We start from the raw sequence: 21,583 nt of genomic DNA, 5'->3' as shown, positions 1-21,583 counted from the left end.
GCGCCGCCTTCGCCGCCGCTTTCGGTTTCATTTCCCCGGCACGGCCGCGAAGGAGGCGTCGGAGCGGAGCTGCGCGGCGTGGGGGGGAGCCGGGCCGGGCCGGGCCGAGCCGAGCTGGGCCGGGCCGTGCGCTCCGGCGGCATGGCGCTGGCGGTGCAGGCGCTGCGGCTGCTGTGCTCCAGCGGCGGCTGCCTGGAGAAGAGCGAGCTGCAGCGGCGGCTGCCGGGGCGGCTGCAGCCGGAGCAGCTGGAGCTGGTGCTCCAGGACGCGCAGCGCTTCACGCTGGTGCGGCGGCCGGAGCCGCAGGGGGCGGCGGCGGTGGTGGTGGTGGCCACCAGCGCCGTGCGGCTGTGCCCGGAGCACGGCGCCGGCTGCGAGGAGCAGTGCGGGCGGCTGCACCTCTGCAAGTACCACCTGAAGGGCGTCTGCCGCCACCAGGGGACCAGGTGCGGGGCCGGGGCGGGCCGCGGGCCGGGACCCCCGGCGGGCGTGGGGGGGAGGTGGGGGCGGAGAGCCACCCCCGGGGCGGAGCTGCCGCTCTGGCCCCCTCTGCCCGGCGGCTGCGTGGCGGAGCCGCGGCGCAGCGCTCGCGCGGGCGTCGCCCTTCAGCGGCGCCCGTTAAACGGCGCCCGTTAAACGGTCGCGTGGGGGCAGGAGGGTGCTGGAGGCAGAGGCCCTCTGTTGTCACGGAAGGTGTTATAGCTTTTTGTTCCCCCCCCCCCCAAAAAAAAAAAAAGAAAAAGGGGGGGGGGCAGACGTAGGAGATCGCATCGCTGTCCTGTTGATTGCMGTCGCAGCGCTGCCGGCTGCGCTGAAAAGCTTTCGATACGGGGTGGTGGCGGTGGGCGGCAGCAGTATCCTGGCTTTTTGGGCTCGTTTATTGTGCACAGTTTAGCCGGGAGCTGCAGGTCAAAAATGCCGATATTGCCAGACTACGCTAATGCTGTAATGGCTGTAAATTAGAAATAGCATGGTAATTATCCACAGAGTAATTATGTAATCTGCGAGGCAAATCACGTAATTACTTGATAAAGAAACACCACAGATTTTTTCTGAAACTGGCTAATCTGGTGTGCTTTTAAAACTGCTTAGTGTAATATAGATGGAAGAGCAAAATTGKGCTGATCTATTATGTTAATTACACGTTTGGCTATCTTGACTTGTAGGAAGGAATGCAAGTTTGTTCACAACTTTCACTCAGAGCACAATTTCTGTGTGCTAAAGCAATATGGACTTGAGAAATTAAATAGTGATGAACTTCGCCAGCTTCTTCTTCAAAATGACCCTTCGCTCTTACCAGAGGTAAGCAGCACTGCAGCAGTTTATCTCTGTATTTCCATGAACATCACAAGGTGGAAGAGGCTTGATACTCGCTGGAGATACATACATAGCGTAGACAAACGCTGTGCTGAGGAATGTTGGTGGTCATAGGCCGTGAGCTGGCAGACTTTGTTTTTTGCTTGGTTTCACTTCTGTGAGTGAACAAAACGGGTAAAATACTACAGTACTTGCAGAAGAAAAACTTAAGTTTGAACCTTCTTCCTTTCACAGTCTTTGTATGTGGATGTTGACCTGTATTACCCTTGCTGCTCCAGTGTTGTTTTTCAGTCAGAGTTTTGCAGATTGTACTACAGTGAAAGGATAGAGTTTTATCGGGAATTGGTAGATGCTGGGTTTACTGTCAGTTAAAGTGGGAGTATTTTTGTGTTATGCAGTAGAAATGTTTCTTCTACCTGTGGTTCACTCAGGTTTGCAAGAAACTACAGGCATTGGTTGGCAGCTTTTGAGTCCTCTGAAGGCATTCTGGTATATATCTAGTATTGCATGTATTAGTATTTTGTAGATCATTCTTTAGCAATATTAGTATTCAATAATYTATAATTCAAATTTTAAGTTCAAAAGAAAGGGTAAATCAGTTCAGGTTGGAATAATCCAAATCTAAAACTTTGAAGTGGTATCCTCTCTTCTCTTCCTAGCTTATTCAGGTCAAAAAGTTCTGTATTCCAAAACTAGAAAGGCAGAGATTTTAGGATAGTACCACAATAAAATTCACTGTCCTGCATTTATGTGATATAGAAGAAAATTCCAGTTGCTTGGTAATGTTTGTAAGATAGTTGTTTCTTGTCTGATAAAATATATTTCTAGATCTTARTGGGGAAAAGGAAAAACCATTTAGAAGACAAGAAAAAAGAGGAAACGTGTATAAGTCTTTTAAATGCAAATATAAAATTGCAACTGTAAAAATGTAAAATCTCTTAAATTCATACAGTCTGTTTTGAGCACACTATACTTATTTGGTTAAATTCTTTTTTTTCCCCTACCCAAGGTCTGCTTGCATTATAACAAAGGTGATGGACCTTATGGATCTTGTACCTATAAAAAGATCTGCACCAAGCTGCATATTTGCCAGTATTACTTGCAGGGACAGTGCAGATTTGGCAGCAGCTGCAAGCGATCCCATGACTTCTCAAAATCAGAATGTTATGAGAAACTGGAGAGACAGGGAATGAGCTCTGAGATCATTGAGAAATTACCCTCCACTTACAGGAACATGTATGATATAAAAAAGGGCACCAGGAACAGGTATGACACACAAGATGACAAGCCTTCACCATGCAAAGGTAAATTGCATCATCTTTTGAAAACATCAGAGGGGTCAGTATAGTGAACTTAACATTTAGACACATTTATATTAACCGTGGCATTAATACAGATGCCAAATGAAAAAGAAAAGTGAATTTTCTATATTTGATGCGTCTTCTAGGATGGACCTTGCATCCAAGTCATTGACAGAGATTGTGTCTCAAAAATTCATGTGAAATAGATTTCAAGGCAGGATGGATGCCTGAGGAATAAAGTGCTTAGTGTTTATAAAAATCTTAAAAGCTTGGGTTAGAAAAGCGTAACAGGACCAGAAAATAAGGAGATCTGTGATTTTTCTTGGTGAAAACATGTAAAGAGGGGTAGAGAACTGTTTAAGAATAGAAGTAGCTTTTATTTGTATGTTTATAAACTACTTTTTCTCATTTTTTTAAGTCTAGCCATTGTCCAGCACAAGGAGTCATAGAGAGCAGAATCCTGGTTACTTTTCAGAAATGTAATGCTAGTTTGCTTATTCTTATCTTTTGAATTTCTTTACAGTTGTCAGTCAAGTATAATTCAGCAGGAAAATAAGGGTAACAGAATGGAAAATCCAAATGTGTGTGTGTATGGTTGTCTTGTGTGTTTTGATTTACAGAAACATCAAATTTTGCCACTCTGAATTTTATAGCTATCAATATGAGCAGCTGTATGGAGTGCATGGATAATTCAAGTCTATCTAGAAATGCAAAGGCGTTGAATTCCTTTCTTATTTTGTGGTGATAGCTATAAACTGAGTCTGAGTAATTTAGAACTTATGTGAAAGTCATATTGAGAAAGGATGGATAAAGGCGTAGATATATGTGTATATAAGGTTATCAAAGATTTCAGTGTCTTTTCTGATCTGAACTCGGTTCCTAAGCATCTTCTCTAGCCATAGATGCCCATCTAAATAGGCTTGTTGAAACAGTGCATATTAACAAGGCTTATAATTCCCCCTCTAGAGAGAAAACACAGCTCTAGTCAAGAGTCCTCAACTACGAATGACAAAGAATCGGAACAGATCTGTTTATATCATCTATACAAAAGTTGTGGCTTTAAAGGTAGGTTGTAATAATAGCAATCTACTTTATTTTCCTTCTCTTAGAAAGAGAAAATGATAGACACTTCTCACGGAAAGTTGAAATTTCAGAGTTTACACTTACCTTGAGTGCCGCAGAGAAAGTGTTTGACTTAGCTTACACAACAAAGGAGCTGTTCTGTTTTCCTCTGAAAGGTTTGTTATTGGCCTGTGTTGAAGATTGGCTGCTTCAGCTGGGTTCACATAAGGGATTGCCAAATGATGGGACTCCCATTTCCAAATAGCTACAGAAGATACTGAGAACTCTACACTGTCCCTTGTTTCTTCTAGCACTCTTCTGTCCCATCTGTCTGAGCTTTGTCTTCCTTTAAACAAGTTCTGACTGGTCCAGGGAAAATGCTGTTGTGCTAACTCTGTTCTTGGGGTGTCCTTTTGTCATCCTTGTCCTTCTCAATGTTCTTGACCTGACCTGGAGTACTGCATATCTTCTTGTGTGAACTCTTTGTCTTTTCCTTTTCTTGTGTAGCCTATTGCTCTGCAATGAAAGCTGGCTTCTTCATTCCTATCAGTTCAGGAGCTGTGCCTACTGCCACTTTGAGTGATTCTTGAGTGACCCCTGCAAACCTGGGGCTACTGTTGGCACTACTGTTGTTACTTTTGAGGCCTGGACCCTTAAGCCTGTTGGCTTCTTGAAGTTTCTAACTGAGCTATCTCCTATCCTAAAACTGAGCATGGCTTTCTTCAGTGATACCACTTGAGGAGCTAAGTAATTAAACATAGAAATTTATCTCGAGTCTACTCTATTCCTTCTGTGAACTATGAGCTTTGTATAAGCTTGCAGTCTTGATCCATTGTAAACTTTTTGTTTTGTAAACCAAGCTCCTTCACAACGGAGCTCTTGCTAGCAATTTTGATGCACAAAGATAGTCTAGTAGGTAACGAAAATGAACTTTTCTGTAGGCTCAAAAAACTTGAACTACTGCTTGCCATCATTCCATAGGTGAATGCTTTCCATAACCATGCGTTTGATGCTTTGACCAGCTAGATGTTCTTCCCTGAAATGTTTTTTTTCCATAGACTGAAAAAATAATACATCTCTTACTTTCTCCTACTTTTATAGACAAGTGTATCAGAGTTCATTTTCACTTGCCATACAAATGGCAAATTTCTGATGGTAATACCTGGAAAGACTTGAAGAATATGGAAGAAATAGAAGCAGCATATTGTGACCCCAGTAAAACCAGGTATAAACTATTATAAATCTTAATAATGTTTGGAGTTTGCCCTCTGGACATGCAATATTGACTCAGACTCTTAGCTGCTGTAAATTGCTATGGCTTTATTTCAGTCATTACGTAAGTAGCTTCCTTCCATGTTCTACTGACCTCACTTTGCTTGTCTACTCTTGCTGTAGATCTGATCCATTGTGACTCCATTCATGCTTGGAGTCCATATTGGACCCTCAGGCTTACTTTAGGGGTCTGATCTGCCCACTCCTGGTATTTCTTGCTCTTAAAAGCAATGTGAATAATTCCTCCTCTGCTACCATAGGAAGTCTGAATCCTCACTAAGGATGGCTGGAAGACTTCAAATGAATGATGATTTTATCACAAATACTCATGAGAATCTATCTTTGGTTAGCGCTGTCCGCACTTAATTTRTCCCCATCATTAGAAGTCATCTTCTCCATCACCTTAAATATAGAGAATGTGAAGGTAGCATGAGATCCCCCCCATCATTCTCCCCTTCCAGTCCATGTTGTGGAACTGATAGAATATCTTGTGTATTTGAAARGTGAAATATTCTTGTGTGCAGAGAACCATGAAGAAGATGGGAATACCTTGAAGGGGTTTGGTCATTGAAGGGGTATTGAAGGGGACTCATACCAATATGCTGTCCCCCATGCTGGAAATTTTACCTAGTCCTCTTCTAGATGTAATGCGAGTCTGGTTGAGCTGTCCGCCATCAGTGATTGACAGACTGAAAGGAAGACAGAAATGCTGGTTTTACAAGCAACAAGAAGTTTTTAAAGCTATGAAGCTTTTGGGATAGCTCTTTTTCAGAATTTGTTCAATTCATCATGTTTCCATTAGTTGTGCATGTGGAGCAAGTGCTAAAACTGCAAAACCAAAATGAGACAGGTTTTGCACCATATCTTTTAATTACTTTATATTACGTTAGAAGCTGTTTGAAGCGATGCTTATGTTACAGCAGTGCTCCATTCAAGATATAGTTGGTTAGTGAAAAAATGCGTTTGTAAATTTTCTGTTGTCTCTGTTTATCTTACATAATTCCATAAATTATAAGTTGATACTGATTACTGCACATGGAACCAAAGTGAGACATAATACCATAAGACAAAATATATACAAATAGAAGAGTGTCAGAATTGGTATTATTGTGGAAGCAGTTTGTGTTTTGCTTTTGAGTGACGTTGACTTCATTTGAAGATTTGTGGGGGGGACCTTGGAACTAACTTTTTTTTTTTTTTTTTTTAACAGATTTAGTAATGGTGTTACTGAAAGTGGCTCTGTCTTGCCATGCATCTGCTTTCGGAGTATGTGCTGTGGGTTTGAAAAGATTAGACGTATTTCTACAGCCTCCTCTGTGACCAAACCGTCTCACTTCATTCTTACAACAGAATGGATCTGGTACTGGAAAGATGAATATGGTCAGTGGCGGGAGTATGGAAAAAAGGTAAGTAAGTGTGGAGAAATGAGAAGTCCCTCAGCTTACTGTGTTACAACTGTAGAACCTACAGAAAACTGCATAGTGTTTGTTTCTATGCTTCCTTTTTTTTTTTTTTTTTTTTTTTCACCCCTCCCACCCTTCCTCCTATACTTCCGGTACAGATGAGCTGTAGAGGCTTAATAAGATGTTTTACCTGTGAATTTGACTGGTTTAGATAGGAGAGTGCTCACTGGTGAGTCACAGTCATTATTGACAGATAATGCTTCAGTGAGTCATGTCAGATAGGATCACATGAATATTTTATTTTCTCTTCACTGCTCCTAACTAAAACTTCCTTTTCAAGGTTCTAGTAAGTACTCTCTGCCTTTTTTGCTAAGGTCTAGTTGGTGAATATACATGCTATCTAATGCTGTGTTCACCGCATGGACTTTGCAGCATAAGTTTAGGCTTTGTAAAACTCCTTGTTTTGGATTAGGGACAGTTTCGCTAGTTGTCATCTGCTTAATAGAGAGCCTTTATATCAGAGCTGCTGTCAGACACAAAGGCTGATATAGACTGCAGCTATGCTTATGACAATTGTTAGTTCTTAATTTGCTTGTATGTAACAGATCAGGAGAGTCTTTCTTCTCTGGTTCTGGCCTGACAGGATGAGGATCATGCAGCTGCCACTGTCTCCAGTGAGGATCTGGAGAAAGCTTACATAGCCAAAGCTTCTCCAAAGCTGAACTTTAAAGCTGGAAGACATGAATATGAACTCAATTTTGGAGGTATGTTACATTTGCTTTGTTTTTTGTTTTGTTGAGTCCCTGTCAAAGTTCACAGAATAAGAGCTATTCATATAAGGAAGGTAGCATACCTATTCCTCCCAAACCTTCAGCTTCTGGAGGACTTGGCAAGCCAGCTTCAGCTCTGCTTTAATCATTAGCTACCAGGAAAACAAATTCACAGGCAAACTATGGGTTCTGGACAGTCAAGATCGTCCGTTGAATCATGTTGCAAGATTTCTATAGCTGGTTTCTTTACATAGCTCAGCCTATCTGGAAAGGCTGAGGAAATATCTTGACTGTGCTAAATATGAAGATGTCTTTCCCAAGAGTTCAGCATATTTAAATCATTTATTAAGAGTGTGCAACTGTCCTCTCTAGCACTCTTTTCAGGTGTCCTCTTTGGAGATCATAGGAGATGGTGGCTGGGAATCAACCTACCTAGGCTGTCATTTTAGTGTAGCCTAACTCTCCATTACTATCTCATTCTGTCTAGAAAATCTGAGCATAAAAAGAGCATGTGATGTGTTGTTTATAATTCAATTGAAAGCGATGCTGGAATCTTCTCTACAGGTTGGGGAAATCTGTTGGGTTTAGAAGAAAAAATACGTCATAAATTAATCGCTTTCCTGAGGTTTGGGCTTTTTTTGTAACTTAGGCGGAAAGAAAAGCAATGTAGACTTATTCCAGAATTCGCTCTCTAGATCTGGTGATACCAAGAGCTCTGCTCCTGTGGATTTATATCTGATGTGGCAATAGCTACAGAGGATCCAAGATCCACAATATGATGCCTCTAAAATTGAGGTTGTTATAATGTATTTTGTTGCTGGTAAATGAAAATGAATATCCTATGATGGCTCTTAGGTTGTGTTTATAGGGCTTGCAGTCTACAGATAAATCAAGAGGCCACTATCTTAATAATTGCACATTGAGAAACAGGTATGCAAACTGTGGAGCAAAAGTAGATGTTTATTTTATAATGAGTGATCCTTCTTGGTTGAGCGGCTGATAGAACAATGAAGGGAAAATTTCCATAGCTACTAGAGTCCATCATTCTTTAAGAAGTTAAGAGTAAAATTGAAATTGGAATTCTTCTCAGTGATCTATGCTTAGGACCCTGGGTTCCACATCCTGCTCAGATGGGTGTGGCTCAGGCTTCCCTAAGAGTAGTAAGAAGAAATGATTGGTGCCTTTTTTTTTTCAGCAGTTTTGGCAAAGCAGCCTACTGGCAAATTTCCCTGCAGTCTGAAGGCTTTCTAAAACATCTTGCTGATTGGTCTCTGTTTTTTCTTTCTTCACCCTCTCTCCCCACTCCAGCCATGGTTCAGAAAAATCTTCGCTATACAACTGAGAGAGAGGTTTGCAGAAGACCTAAATTTGTCTCCCAGTCAGAGGTAGAAAAGACAAGAAAGAGGTAAACTGCAACAGCTCATTCTGTGGTAATGGATCTAATGCACTATTAATGCGTGGATTCACTGTCTTGCAAAAAGAATGTTACCAAGTGAAAACACAGCTGTTAAGGCAATCGTAAAAGAAATTAGAGGGGAGGGGTGCACCTTTCCTGCAGCAATGGCTGGTCAAGGCAGTGTTGCAGAATGGCAAACAGTCCTGAAGCCATTTAGGCTCATGGAGTGTGAAGGAGGTTTGGGCTTAGCCACAGAAAGTTTGGAAGACAATTTAACATGTAGCATTGTTACAGGGAGTTGCTATATTTTACTAGAGCAACTAGTACAGATGGGAGYAGTAATACTTACGCACACTACCCTTTTTGACATGTGAGTAGCAGTATTCAAAACTAAGTACAAATTTAGAAACAATTGTTCTGAGAATAACTAGGTAATCTGAGAGGAAAGAAGTAATTGGTACAGGTGGAGCAAAAGGTGAATGTCTGCAAGGGGAGAAGTTTTATAAAATTGCATGTAACAGCCATCTYTTTTTACATGTTCTCTTGCAGCACGTAATGTTTAAACAACACACTGAAAATAGCAGCTAAAAGCACCGACTACAGTTGGTGTGGAAGTAGGGAGGAAGGCTGTATCTGTCCTGTTTCTGACATACACCTACAATAGTGGTGAACTGTCCCAGTGTAGCAAGGCTTTTATGTACACATTCGACTTTCTGCAATAAGAGAACTAGTTTAGTGATTAATTCAGTGTATAACTAAATTTCATGCTCATCTGGCATCCCACTTCCTGCCATAAGACTTGACATAATGACTTAGAACAAATATTTTCCTGTACTGAAATGAAAGACAGTTTTGAAATGTTTCTGAATACATCCAATAGTCTATAACCTCCATAAACTTGGCAAAAGTGTTTTGCACTATATGGACATAACATTTAAGAATTGTTTTGTTTTAATGACCTATTTGTAATGTCCTGTAATGCACAGGGGCTTTAAACATTCAGAAGAAGAAAGTTTCAGTGTTCCAGCCTACTGGGACAAATCTGCCCTGCCTGAGCTGGGATTCAAGGTTTGGTGTTTTTTGTTTTTGTTTTTCTCTCCATCTCTTCTCATGCACGTTTCCCRTGTGACACAACTTCAGTGGTTTTTGTGTCTTTGTAGATGACTGTTTCTTAAGTCACATAATGCAGAGGTACTGGTAAATTTGAGCCTGATACCACACTTGGAAGATCTAGAAGTGTAACTGGAATCAAACTGGAACTAAYAAATGATGGCGTTCCAACCATGGCAGCATTGGCTTTCACTGTAAAGGTGTTTGTTTATGTCTCGGGCCCTGGCAGATTTGCCTGTAGCTTATACTTTGTTAGCAGGACTGCTTCTAATGCTTTAAAGTACAATCTCTTCTGAAGCATCAGGGAGAAATCATACCTCTTGAATTGCAGGGTAGTCAGTCCCGAGCTGTGTGTAAGCAAATTTTTGTATGTCAATAGAGGATTGCTGAAATCAGCAAAGCTCAGCTTGGGATCAGGATGTTAGCATTAATTCCAGAGGTGTTGAGCTTGTTTACCTCAGTCATACACCCAGCTATATCTGCACAGTTTACCTTTGCTGACCTGCCTCAACCAACATTGCTATCAACTGTAATACTTTACCTACAGAAGAGATGTTCTTGTACAAAGCTTGAAAATAACTAGCCTGAAAAACTTATTGTAAGGCCTCTGTCATTAAAAATAGAGACATATTCTTTGTGTTTCTAGGGGAAGCATACAAGTAGAAAACTTTGCTTGCACTGAGGACTGTCATGAAAGGCTTTTCTCTTTGGTCGTGTGTTCCTGCCCTTCCCTAAAATGGTTGATCAAATAAATCCTTTTCAGTTTGTTTCAAAACACATCAGGCAGTGCAGTTCACATATTTGCTGGCTATAGGGGGCATAAACCATAAAGATTTAAAAAGCATGGGTAAAAAGGTGCCCTCTGATTTGSTGCAATGTAAAGTCTTCATTTTTTTTTTCTGTACTGATTTCGTCTATGTATTTAGATACTGTTCCAGAGATGCAAATGCATCTTTTTCCAAACAGTAAAAAGGGCTGGCCATGCCAGCTCCTTTAATGTCTTGTGGAAGAGCAGCCTGGGTGTCTTAGCCACCAGGAGTTCGTGGTCTCTTGGTAAGAGCTCACGTTCAAGAGCGGGGAACTCTAATCTACTTGTTTTTCAAGCATATTTTTGCTGCTCATGTCTCTGCTTCACAGAAAAAAACACTGAAGGTCTGAATAGTACAATAGATAGGATGGTTTTGTTATGACTGGGTAAAAGATGAGAGTGGTTTTTTTTTTTTTTTTTTTTTTATATTTTTTTTTTTTTTTTTTTTTTTTTTTTTTTTTTTAATTTTCTCCCTTTCAGCTAGTTGAGCTTGACAGTTCTTCTGACGAACACAAGAAAGTCCAGGTAGACTTTCAGCGCACGATGCCCAAAACAATCATTCAAAGGATTCGTAGAGTTCAGAACCCGTCTCTCTGGGTACTGTATCAGTGGTACGTATAAAATCCTCTTCTAGAACGTGAACTTTGTTTCTGCAATTAGCCATATGCTAAACATAGCCACACACATTCCTGAAATACAGCCGTATTTCAGAATCTGCTTCCCCTCTGAAATACCTAGCCAGGATCAACATGTGGGTAAAGAGGTGCTCGCTAAAACAGAATTCATTCCCTAAGACAGAGAGCTCTGTGGGAGGAATCCCTGCTCCTTAGCAAAGGCCTTTTCCAGGCCTGTGTCCAGGACAGTTGCTTTKCATAGAAGCCATGAAACTGGGAATCAGTCACATATAGAATGGTAAGGTTGGAAGGGACCTCTGGAGATCATCTAGTCCAACCCTCAGTATAGCACATATGGGGATTGAACCCRTGACCTTGGCATTAGCAGCACCATGCTCTAACCACTTGAACTAAATCTGCCCCCCACATCTRGCACAAACATTGGTAGTAGCTGGTCAAAAATGAAACAGCCTTCAAAACTAACTGAAGGAGAACCTCAATGAGATTGCCTGTGTTTAGAGAAAAATTAATGTAAGTTCCTGCTTCCCCCTTCTTCCTCCCAGGCAGTGAAAGGAACAAAACATTTTTTTGCTATTAAAYAGCTGGAGACACCTGTATATAATGAAAGCATGTATGTGGCTACCTGGACAGCAAGGTGCCCTGTATGCACAAAACTTAGGTCTTAATGCAAGACTTTTTAGAATTTTTATAATGTACCCTTTGGGTAAAATTGCCTTCTGAGTTCTGGTGGTATCAATGGAACTTGTTTGGATACAACCATTGTAAAACTATAGTGATAACCCTTTTCATTACAGGCAAAAGGAGCAAATGCAGAAGAGCAATGATGGGAAAGCTGTAGATGAGAGATATTTATTTCATGGGACCAGTAAAAAATACATTGACGCCATCTGCCAGCAAAACTTTGACTGGAGGATCTGTGGCCTTCATGGGACAGTCTATGGCAAAGGTTGTTCTTGAAGCTCTTTCATTAACCTTAGACTTACTAAAAATTCTCACTAGCTACTGAAGAGGTATAAAGCTAGAACAGAGGCACTTAGTCTGGGGCTTATCTGTACAATGATGTGGACAGCGTATCTGCTTTTAGCAGAGTTAATTTGGAGCTAAGGCGTACTTATGTCCTTGGCCTCTGTGTTCTGCTCCTTGCAAGAATAGACAAACTTAGGAGAGGCCAGTTCCAGGGACGATTTCCCCTAGAGTCCAGATACGGTTCTTTTCYAGTTTCTCCCAGCTCYCACAAAGAGAAATGATGGTATTATTATTATTATGTTTTTTTTTTCTGTGAGTGCAAATGCTATTCTGTTCAAAGGATTTCTCTTTTGTCTTGTTAGTAAATTATGTTCCTTCCCACTTTCCTGTGTACAGGAAAGGATCAACAGAATAGACATGAGACTGACTCTCTACCCATCTAACCGAATACTTGGTAATTCTCAGGAGTGCCCTAATGGACATTAGTAGCCTCTCTCAGGAGAAAAAAAATGGGTGATACTGGGAAGGGTAGAAATCTGGAGTCTGGAGGCAATCCTTTAAGTAAAATTGTAACACTTAAAAACATCACCTGTAGGGCTTTTTAAGCTGGGTACTGTGAAAAATGAGAGTGTAGGTAATACCTAATGGTAATTTTCACCAAGAAGGAATGTACAGCACAACTGAAAGCTTTGTAAAGACTCTTCATGAATTGCTTCATGGCTTTTGGTAATTAATTTGATTTTACACTGTATCCCTTCCTTGCAACTTACCAACTCTGTCATGGTGTCTCCTCTACAGGAAGCTATTTTGCAAGAGATGCATCATATTCTGACAACTACTGCAGGGAAGACTTGCCCACCAAGACCATGTTTCTGGCACGTGTATTGGTAGGAGAGTTCACTCTTGGTAGTTCTTCTTATGTTCGTCCTCCGTTGAAGGACAACCAGAACAGCTTCTATGACAGTTGTGTGAACAACCCTTCAAACCCTTCAATTTTTGTCATCTTTGAGAAGCAGCAGGTTTATCCAGAGTATCTCATAGAATACCAGGCATTAGCAAAAATGCTATGACAGCACAAGCAATCATCATTACATTTAGCTAGTATAAAGTCTTGGTGTAGTATTGGTGTAACTGAAAAGAGTGAATTTCAGAAGTGTGCTTGGGTAGATGAGTGGATGTTCAGGCATTTATTCTCTAGCCTTTCTGTGCAATAGTAAATGGGGTAAAGACACAAAAGGACGGGGTTTGTTTTGTTTTGTTTTAGAACTTTTAGGAGGGATAATGTCTCCCCACAGTACTAGAGTTTTGAGGGTTTTATACATTTACTATACGGACTTGTTGTAACAGAGATTTACTATGACTGCTAAGATTGTCTTTCGAAACAATATTTAGTTACAATTGTTTCAGGATAGATATTAACATGTAGTGATTGTTTAAAGACTGTCTCCTTCTACAAGTTTATCTTTTAACTCAAAATTTGATAAATCATTTTTAATAACCAGTGTCTATAGTTACAGTAGACAATATAGGTAATTGCAAATGAGACTGTACAAACTCTTTCTCTGTACTCATGCATAGATTCTTAGCAACACTGTGATGTGTCCTTACTTATTTTTCACCAACAGAGCCTCAAAAAATTAAACCTTGTTTGTTGAAAAGGACCAGAAACTTACTTTTACTTGCTCATTTTCTCATTTAAAATGGGTTCTGAAGCCATAAAGCAGAGCAAGGATTGCTTTGTGCTGTTTGTTCAAATAGCTGGATTTACTCTACCAAGTAAATGCTGTACTTCAGGTCTGTGAAAACACAAGTTTCTTGAGATACTCGTTGTGCCTACAAATGAGTGTACTTTTGGGGGGTTGTGAGGAGAAAAAGAGGCAATTCACTCCTCTATCATTTAAAGAATATCATGCTTAACAGTGAAAAGCAGTGCTTGCACTTCTTGACTAGCAGTGCCTTGTTTCCCAGCAGTACCATTATTGTTCTCATATAGTAAATGCCTGCTTTAATCTCATTAGATGTACTGCCAGTACCCCTTTGGTTGCAGGAGACACAATGGTTACCTGTGTAATCAAGGTGTTTTTGGACTTCCTTGCAGGGAAAGAGTGCTTAACTGGGAAGTGTTCCTGCATTTATCTTTGCTTTAATGCTTCTAAATGAATACTTGTAAGCTATAACTTACTACAAAGGTGGTAAGATACAAGGTAAGAAAGCATTATGTAGGCCAGAAATGCTCATTTCCACCTGTATTCTAGAAGTACTTTTTAATTCACCTGAATGCTGGTCTACAGCATTCATACAAGTCTACACTGAGTAACCAACACTGTGAACCATGAGCTTAGCTATGAATAGCTGAAATGAGGCTGTGCAGAACTCTTTTTTTTTTTTTTTTTTTTTTCCTTTAGGAACTGTAGAAGTAGCAGCATAATACCTAAATTCATGCTTATACTCAGTAAAACACAGCACATGGAAAAGCAAGCTGACTATATTCTTTCTCTTGAAAAATTTGTAGAGGACACTCCCAATAAATCTCATGTAAGCAAACTATTTTACTTTTAATAGAATTTTTAATAAAATATTTTTAATACTTCATAGAACACACAACGTTATAAAAGGTTGAACTACTCCTCCAGAGTAAGAGTTCTTGTTTTGGCAGAAACTCTRCATGTTCATCTATACTTTATGGGAAATGAGAATTCTGATAGCATACTTCTATTTATTTGAACATACCAATACTTAAGCTAAAAAGTGAACTAAAGTCTGTTTAACAGTTAAACTGAGGTGAGGAAGAGGAACTTAGGTGGATCACAGATACCAGCTGCATAGCATGCTTAGTGTTCTTCGTCTTGGAGAGGAATTGCACCTACTTTTGCTTGTTCAGACCCATTACTTAGAGCTGCCTTTGAGCTGAAGGAGAGGTGGAAGTTGCAGAAATGCTGCTTACTTGGATTTCTTTGTTGAGAACAAAATCCAAGAGAGATGACAGACAAAGGGCCAGAAAGATGATAGCTGCTTACCCATTTTTATCAGCAGACAGCCTCCTAACCTTGCACTTACTCTTTCAGGCCTGGTTACAGATCCATCTCCACTTGCAAGGTCTGTATCAATTGAGGAAATCCTGCTACCTTTGTCAACACAGCCACAGCACCTGCCGTTGCAGGGGACAGACTTAGAGACTGATCAGCCTTTACAAACTGAAGAAAAAGAACGGGGCCAAGGTGAAAGAAACAGTGAAATAATCAGCTCGTAAGTCAGCTTTGGATCCTTTTAGCATATTTACTACTGTAAATATGTTACTGTTACTAGTCAAAGCTGTGTCCAAGGCTGAAATATCATTTAACAAAGGGAAATGAGAAGTTGGTCATTTCACAAAAAATCTTATAGAGAGGAAGTTCTGTAGTTTAATGCCAAATTTGCCACCAAGCTTAATTATTTCTAAGACTCCATTTTCCCAGGAATACTACTTATAAAGTACAAAACTGTAAAGGTTTTCTATCTCAGCAGTCTCATTAAAAATACCATTTTATGCTGACAGCTTTCAGTAATCACTGCAAATTCCTAGATGATGTTTCTAATAGAAACTTTCCTTTATCAAACAGCCTTCACATCATTTGTCAGAGAATGGCTAGGACCACTTTGTAACAGAGATGTGCCTAATCTTAAAACAAACCCACAGCTCAGCAATGTGAGACAACACACTGTTTCTGGGGAGTGAAATTATTTTAAACCAGCTTCTTTGTTCCTCCCTGGAATGAGCTGCTATTCTTTTAAAATAGGCATGCAATACCTGAAATGCTACCAGTACTTAAAGATATAATGTTACGTTTTTGTGTTGCAGCTATAAACAGAGCTCACTTTGAACCTTTTACAAGTTCTAAACCGAACTGTGCTCAAGATCAGGCCCAGACTCTGTTACATACATGTAACTTACACACTATCATTAATACACTATGCTAGTTTCTGTTTTGGAGTGCTACTGCTAGTCTCACAGCTCTTTAGATACAKTGCATATCTTAGCCAGAGAGAGAGCCAAAATCATTAAGTATTCTGGTAAAATAGAAGATTGACTATATCAGCAGCTATTGTTTAAAAGGAAGGAATGGCTTGGGACTCTTACTGTACTACTGGACAGTTACCGTCTTTCTGTTTGTTTGATTCTTAATTGTCTCACTGGCCTGCATTCCCAAGAAGGGATGGTATACTTCCAGAAATCCAGTTTGGCCTACAGCTGCAAAACTAGTTCCTCTATTCTAACCTATTTCGACCTGTCAATTTGTAGTAGTAAATACGATGGTTTACATTCTGGCCTCGCTCTCCCATTCTTTGACTGTACAGCTAGAAAGCTTTGTAGGACAGTTGAAAAACATCATTACCTCATGCTCAGGTGAGTTTACAGACACATACATTGCCTGTGTTCAACTTAGAAGTAGCTGGGAAGGGATCTCAGCACAGTTTTTAAGCCTGCAAAATGTGATGCACAATTCAGCCAGTGCACTGCTATTTTTTCCAGTTGAGTCAACAGAGCATTCAAGATGATGGTGCTCTGTCAGGTGAATGTGAATTGTTCAACTGCTCTACTACTTAGTTGCACTCTCTTGGATAAATATGAGGATACAAAGAGCATTCAGATAAGCTGCAGAATAGCCTATAAAAGAGAGGATCACAAGCTTTTTTTAGACTGGAAGTATTTGTTCACAGAGATATGCTAAGGCAAATAAGGAAGTACTATGGTAAAAAATTTAGAGGGGACAAACAAGTTGTTGATGGCTGACTTCACACTGTGAAGTGAAAAACAAGAATAAACAACTAATGCTTTCTGCTTTTATCAGGTAGGTGGGAAGGACAATCCAACTTTACTGCAGTTGCACATACAAGCAGTATAGTGAATCAGCTGTCAGTGTAGTATTTTTAAAGGGGGGAAGAATGGAGAACGTGTGTAAAAATTAGGATAAATACAGTATGTTGCTATTCAAATAACAATTGCTCCATCAGTAATTTGGTGTGCCTATAAAAGGGCACTTGTGTTTAGCATTTCAAAAATGCTCAGGAACAGTTCCATGACTGCCACGTTAGTACTTCACCACTACTACCTGTACCATTCTGGTCAGAAAAAAAAATCCTATGTAAGAAAAAAAACATCTTCCAGAAGCAAGGTAATTTGGTGAGTGTAAAGGCAGTATGTGGGAAGAAGGCAGCTAAATGTGCTTCCTAGAGAGAGAAACTATAGCTAGTCATCAGTGACTAGATGGCTCCTTCCAGATCTCCTTATAGTGAACCTGACCAGGCCATCTCTTTCTACTGCTGGAGTTCCACCCACCTAAGATGCTGTACCTAAGGAAACCTCTAGCAGAGCGTGTCACCAGGCAGAAGTTCAGCACTCACAAAGAACAGAAAAGCACTTCCATATGCTTACATTTCTATAAGAATTTTTGCTTTTTTATAGAAACTAAAGAAAAAAGGACCCCGAGACTATCTCCTCTAACAGTTCTGTTTTACAGTTGAACAGTTTGCTGAAGAAGTTTTTTCAGGTCAGTCTCCAGTGTGTGATGTTTCACTGCTGAGTGGTGACTGAAGGCCTTGATAGAGGAGTAGTGAAGACCATGGAGGGACTGCAAAGAGTAAAAACATCCTGCTGTTTTAGCTGTGAAGGTCCATGCAGACAGCCTGAATGCCTCCACCTTGCTGCTGCAGTTGGCAATTAAGCAAGCACTTACTTTCCCCACTGTGTTGAGCAAGGCACGCATTTGTGATGTGACCTGCTCCAGCACACTTAGGGAATCAGAGCTGCTGGGACTAATGCTTCTGGCTCCTGCACCTCACCAGTGGCATTAATGCCTGCATCCCTCTTAATTTCCTTGAGCTAATGCACCAGACAAGGATGGTGCCAGCTGCAATGCTTGGAAAGGAAAAGTTTCCAAGCAGCGAAGCAGATACTGTAGCAACACCTTCTGATCCCCCTTACATTTCCCCTAGTCCTCCTGCTCCCTTTGAATTCCTATCTTCTTTTCCTCCTCCTTCACAGCAGCAGTTCAGTAACGAGCAAAATGGCTGCCGCCTCATTTCTTTGGTCTGAGTTACTGGAACTTGACTGCTAAACAGGGGAGCTCATCATTCTCTTCAACCACATCAATGCAATAAGCCAAGTATGAATTGTTAATCTAAGTGTATTTCAAGGCACTTCAAAAGCATGAGGACATGCAGCTCTCTGCAGTTCACAGACACAGGGAGAGGTTAAGCATGGTGCAAGAGACTCGGCTTTAATTTTTAGCAGAATTTAGGAATAAAAAAAAACAGTGCCCTTGATTGCAGGTCTTCTGTTATAACTTGTGCCTCTTTGACTTTTTTTTCTAGAAGCAGGATTATAGGGTGCATCAGCAGGATGTGACAGATAATGAATTGTAATTAAAACCTATCATAAATCTACTGTACACTTAACACATGCTCCATTTATTGAACTGGAGCCTGCAGAAAGCATTCTCAAACATGAGTGAAAGGAATTGTGATCTAGAAAAGCAGTTGAAAAGTGGGATGCTCCTTTGCATATAGTAGTCACAGCAATTCAAAAACCACCAAAAGATGTTGGAGCCTACGTCCCATTTACAAAAGGTGACTTGAGGCTCTGCAGTCCCACAAGGAGGTCAGTGAGACAGCAGCTACTGACTGTCAATGGGACTTAAGCTCCTACCCCTCTTTGGGGTTTTGAAAAACATTACACCCAGTGAGTCACTGACAGAGAGGTCCCCTCCTGAGAAGTTTCAGAAAGCACATTTTCTTTTAGCGAGATTCTAACTGAATGTAGACTCCATTTTTTGGTCCCAGTGTAGCTTTGGATTTCAGCTGCAAAGGAATCTGAAAGGGAAAAAAAAAAAAAAAAAGTAACATCCTATGTACAGTTGTGCTGTGTACTGGTTTGTGTGTGCTTAATACCTCCACATACAGACAGGCATTTTTGCTTCTGGACCAATTCATACAAGGATTACTGTGGAAGCTCTAAAGTACTCATTTTACAGTCAGATATGGCAGTAAAATATTAAATAGAATTTATAGCCAGAGGCTGAGGCAGTGGTTGTCCAGGAATATTATAGATCTGAACAGAAAGAAATGAACACCATAAACTCTAGAGCTGCTGAGTAAATGGCAGGTGGAATATATATATTATATATATATATATATATATACACACACACACATAAATATATATAAATATATATATATATATATATATATATATATATGTATATATATGTAGTAATAGGCACATACTCAAGTGCTGAGATCCCAAGAAAGATGCACGGCCATTCTTAGCCTGTATGAATCAATATATTTTGACTTCAGCATTGCTATGCTGCTCTCCACCAGGCAGAGATCTGTAAGAGTTTGTTTTATGGGAAAAATCATAAAGGATAAAATCACATTTTGATTAAAACGTAGTCCAGGCCTTCTGTCTGTTCCTATTATGGAAGTGGCTCTAGTAGTTTTCTCTCATGTAGAGAGGTCACAAAGGCAAGTTGGTCGTCTTCTCTAGCGCAAACTGTCAGCTCAGAGAAGTTGACATGAGTGACCTTTAAGCGTCTGCATGTACAAACCTCAGTGTCTGGGCAGGTCTTAAATCGAAACTTCTGCAAAATCCTCAGCAGAGTCATTTTTGTCTCCAGCAAACCCATCCTCATGCCAATGCAGCCACGGGGTCCTGCCCCAAAAGGCAAGTATGCAAAGGGATGCCTCTCCTTCTTGGCCTCCTCTGTGAACCTAGAAGGTAAACAGATGGAAAACAGTTCAAGAAACACTTTTCCACCTCATTCTGTGTTTTTTATTTGCTTTTCAATAGGTGGTGATTTCATTTGGTCTTAAGGGACAGACCAAGGGGACCGTTGACATGTTATGTACTGATGGGCAGATGCCTTATGGGCATCATCCTTTGTCAGCTGTCGATTCCTGCAGAGATGTTATTATTTATAATCTGTCTTTAACAAATTGCCTCCATTCAGTGTCCATGCTCAGAAGAATGGTAACTTCATAACACTGAGCATGCTGTCTATACCTATGCGTACACTGGAGCGAGATTATGGCTAAGAGGAAACCAGCAAATGAGAATGTGAACACACTAGAATTAGCAGCAGTGCTCCCCTGCTCTGCATTGCAGAAGCAAATCCACAGGAGCTGGTTTTAGCCTTCCTAATTTCTCTCTGAAACTTGCTAAAGGAGATAAGATAATCATCTCATGTGACTGGACTGGTCATGAAATAAAGTTGTTACAATTCCATACAGCCTTTCCTTCTGCTCTTGGCCCAAAGAAACCAGCTTCCCACTTGGGAAATACTAAAATTACAGATAATTCTGTTCTTAGAGCTGAAGGATTTCAGTCTATCATCTGGCAAGACTGATTACTGAGGCAGTCTGGATCTACATCAACTATCTAGTTCTAAAATACCTAATCAACTCATTAGAAATGAGGCATTTATTTTTGACAAGGTGAGAAATGAAATTCCTATCTGAACAGCAATCCAAAGGAAAAAGTAAAATATGTTTCCCAAGGTGAGCAAGGATGGATATATTCTGCATAGAGTATGCTTGAGTCAGTACAAGTTATTAGGGTCAATGCGTAATCAATAAGGTGAGAGTCCACTTTGGCTGAAGCTATATCACTAATCAGAGCGGTTACTTAAACAAATCCTTGCAAARGTGACATTGTCCTGGAAATCTACATAGTCCTCCCATATCATAAGGTATTTGGAGCTATTCTGGTAGTATAAAACATTTTTTCAAGTTCTCTCAGTGGCTAACGGTTCTGGCAGCCAGGTATAGCGGCATCCTTGGAAACCTCTCATCCACTTCCATTCAGTTTGCAAGGACTTTAGACTGCTAAGGCCTGGAGAACTGGTGCAGGATTTAAACAGATGAGAGGTAATACAGACTATTATGAGGCTTGGAAAAATAAAAAATAACACAGTGTGTTTGTGCTAACCCCATTCCCACACTTAGATACCATGGATAAGATTGGGGATAATCCTGTACAAAGTACCGTACAAGCCCTTAATTCAAGATACAAGGCTATAAAACATGTATTGAACACTGTTGCATAACTTGCGTAAATGGTAAACATCCTTCCTTCTTTCTTCACCCCCATACATCATTTTGGCAAATTTGAAGCCTGCCTTACATTGTTACTGAGGAAGGTTCACTCGTGAAATATTAGCAAAAAAAAAGTCTATAGCTGAGTTATTTTTTGTTAAGTTCTTATTTTATAATTCTTACTAAGATTAGCAACTGATACAGGCTAGAGAGATTGTTAATAATTATGCTTCATTTCTCAGGGAAATTTCAAAAGGAAATTCATCCCAGGTTCATTACATACAGCAGTTTATGAGTCAAGCGTACTGCAGCCCCCACTACCCATTTTACCCCATACTGCATGTTCTCATGACAGATTTTCTAGATAACCTTTACTAATAAAAAAGACTTCTAGTTATTTCTAAGATTCCTCTGCATTGAAAGCTGGAAGCTCTTCTAACCCTGGCCTTGCTCCTCTCTGTGGCCGAAGTT

At 40.4% G+C, this 21,583-nt stretch overlaps 2 protein-coding genes across 2 annotated transcripts in view; one reads left to right on the top strand and one right to left on the bottom strand.

Annotated features, from left to right (window-relative positions):
• The first annotated feature begins 99 nt into the window (after positions 1-99).
• LOC146585617 (protein mono-ADP-ribosyltransferase PARP12-like) lies at positions 100-13,708 on the top strand. Its single transcript, XM_085322575.1, has 12 exons — positions 100-446; positions 1,167-1,302; positions 2,327-2,621; positions 3,585-3,683; positions 4,782-4,905; positions 6,163-6,358; positions 6,999-7,119; positions 8,434-8,530; positions 9,508-9,589; positions 10,920-11,050; positions 11,869-12,020; positions 12,839-13,708. Exons 1-12 carry the CDS (start codon positions 142-144, stop codon positions 13,108-13,110), a joined length of 2,010 nt encoding a protein of 669 aa, XP_085178701.1. The 5' UTR covers positions 100-141; the 3' UTR covers positions 13,111-13,708.
• A 4,568-nt stretch (positions 13,709-18,276) lies between these two features.
• TBXAS1 (thromboxane A synthase 1) overlaps positions 18,277-21,583 on the bottom strand; it is a 227,206-nt gene continuing 223,899 nt past the window's right edge. Inside the window, exons 12-13 of the mRNA XM_085322558.1 lie at positions 19,627-19,789; positions 18,277-18,889 (exon numbers count right to left, since the gene is read on the bottom strand). Coding sequence (XP_085178684.1) covers positions 18,815-18,889; positions 19,627-19,789 — 238 coding nt within the window. The 3' untranslated portion in view covers positions 18,277-18,814. The remainder of the gene's footprint in view (positions 18,890-19,626; positions 19,790-21,583) is intronic.

Source organism: Rhea americana, unplaced genomic scaffold (assembly GCF_003343005.1).
Source record: "Rhea americana isolate MKP2758 unplaced genomic scaffold, rheAme1 scaffold_79, whole genome shotgun sequence".
Classification (NCBI taxonomy): Eukaryota; Metazoa; Chordata; class Aves; order Rheiformes; family Rheidae; genus Rhea; species Rhea americana.
Note: the sequence above shows the minus strand (reverse complement) of the source record. Positions and strands in the feature narration are given on the sequence as shown.

Bases quoted from the DNA above. Each gene is read 5' to 3' on its own strand.
- LOC146585617 (XM_085322575.1), top strand. From the start codon at position 142: ATGGCGCTGGCGGTGCAGGCGCTGCGGCTGCTGTGCTCCAGCGGCGGC. The intron at 6,359-6,998 runs GTAAGTAAGTGT...CTGGCCTGACAG, and splicing joins GGCGGGAGTATGGAAAAAAG to GATGAGGATCATGCAGCTGC. The intron at 7,120-8,433 runs GTATGTTACATT...TCCCCACTCCAG, and splicing joins ATATGAACTCAATTTTGGAG to CCATGGTTCAGAAAAATCTT.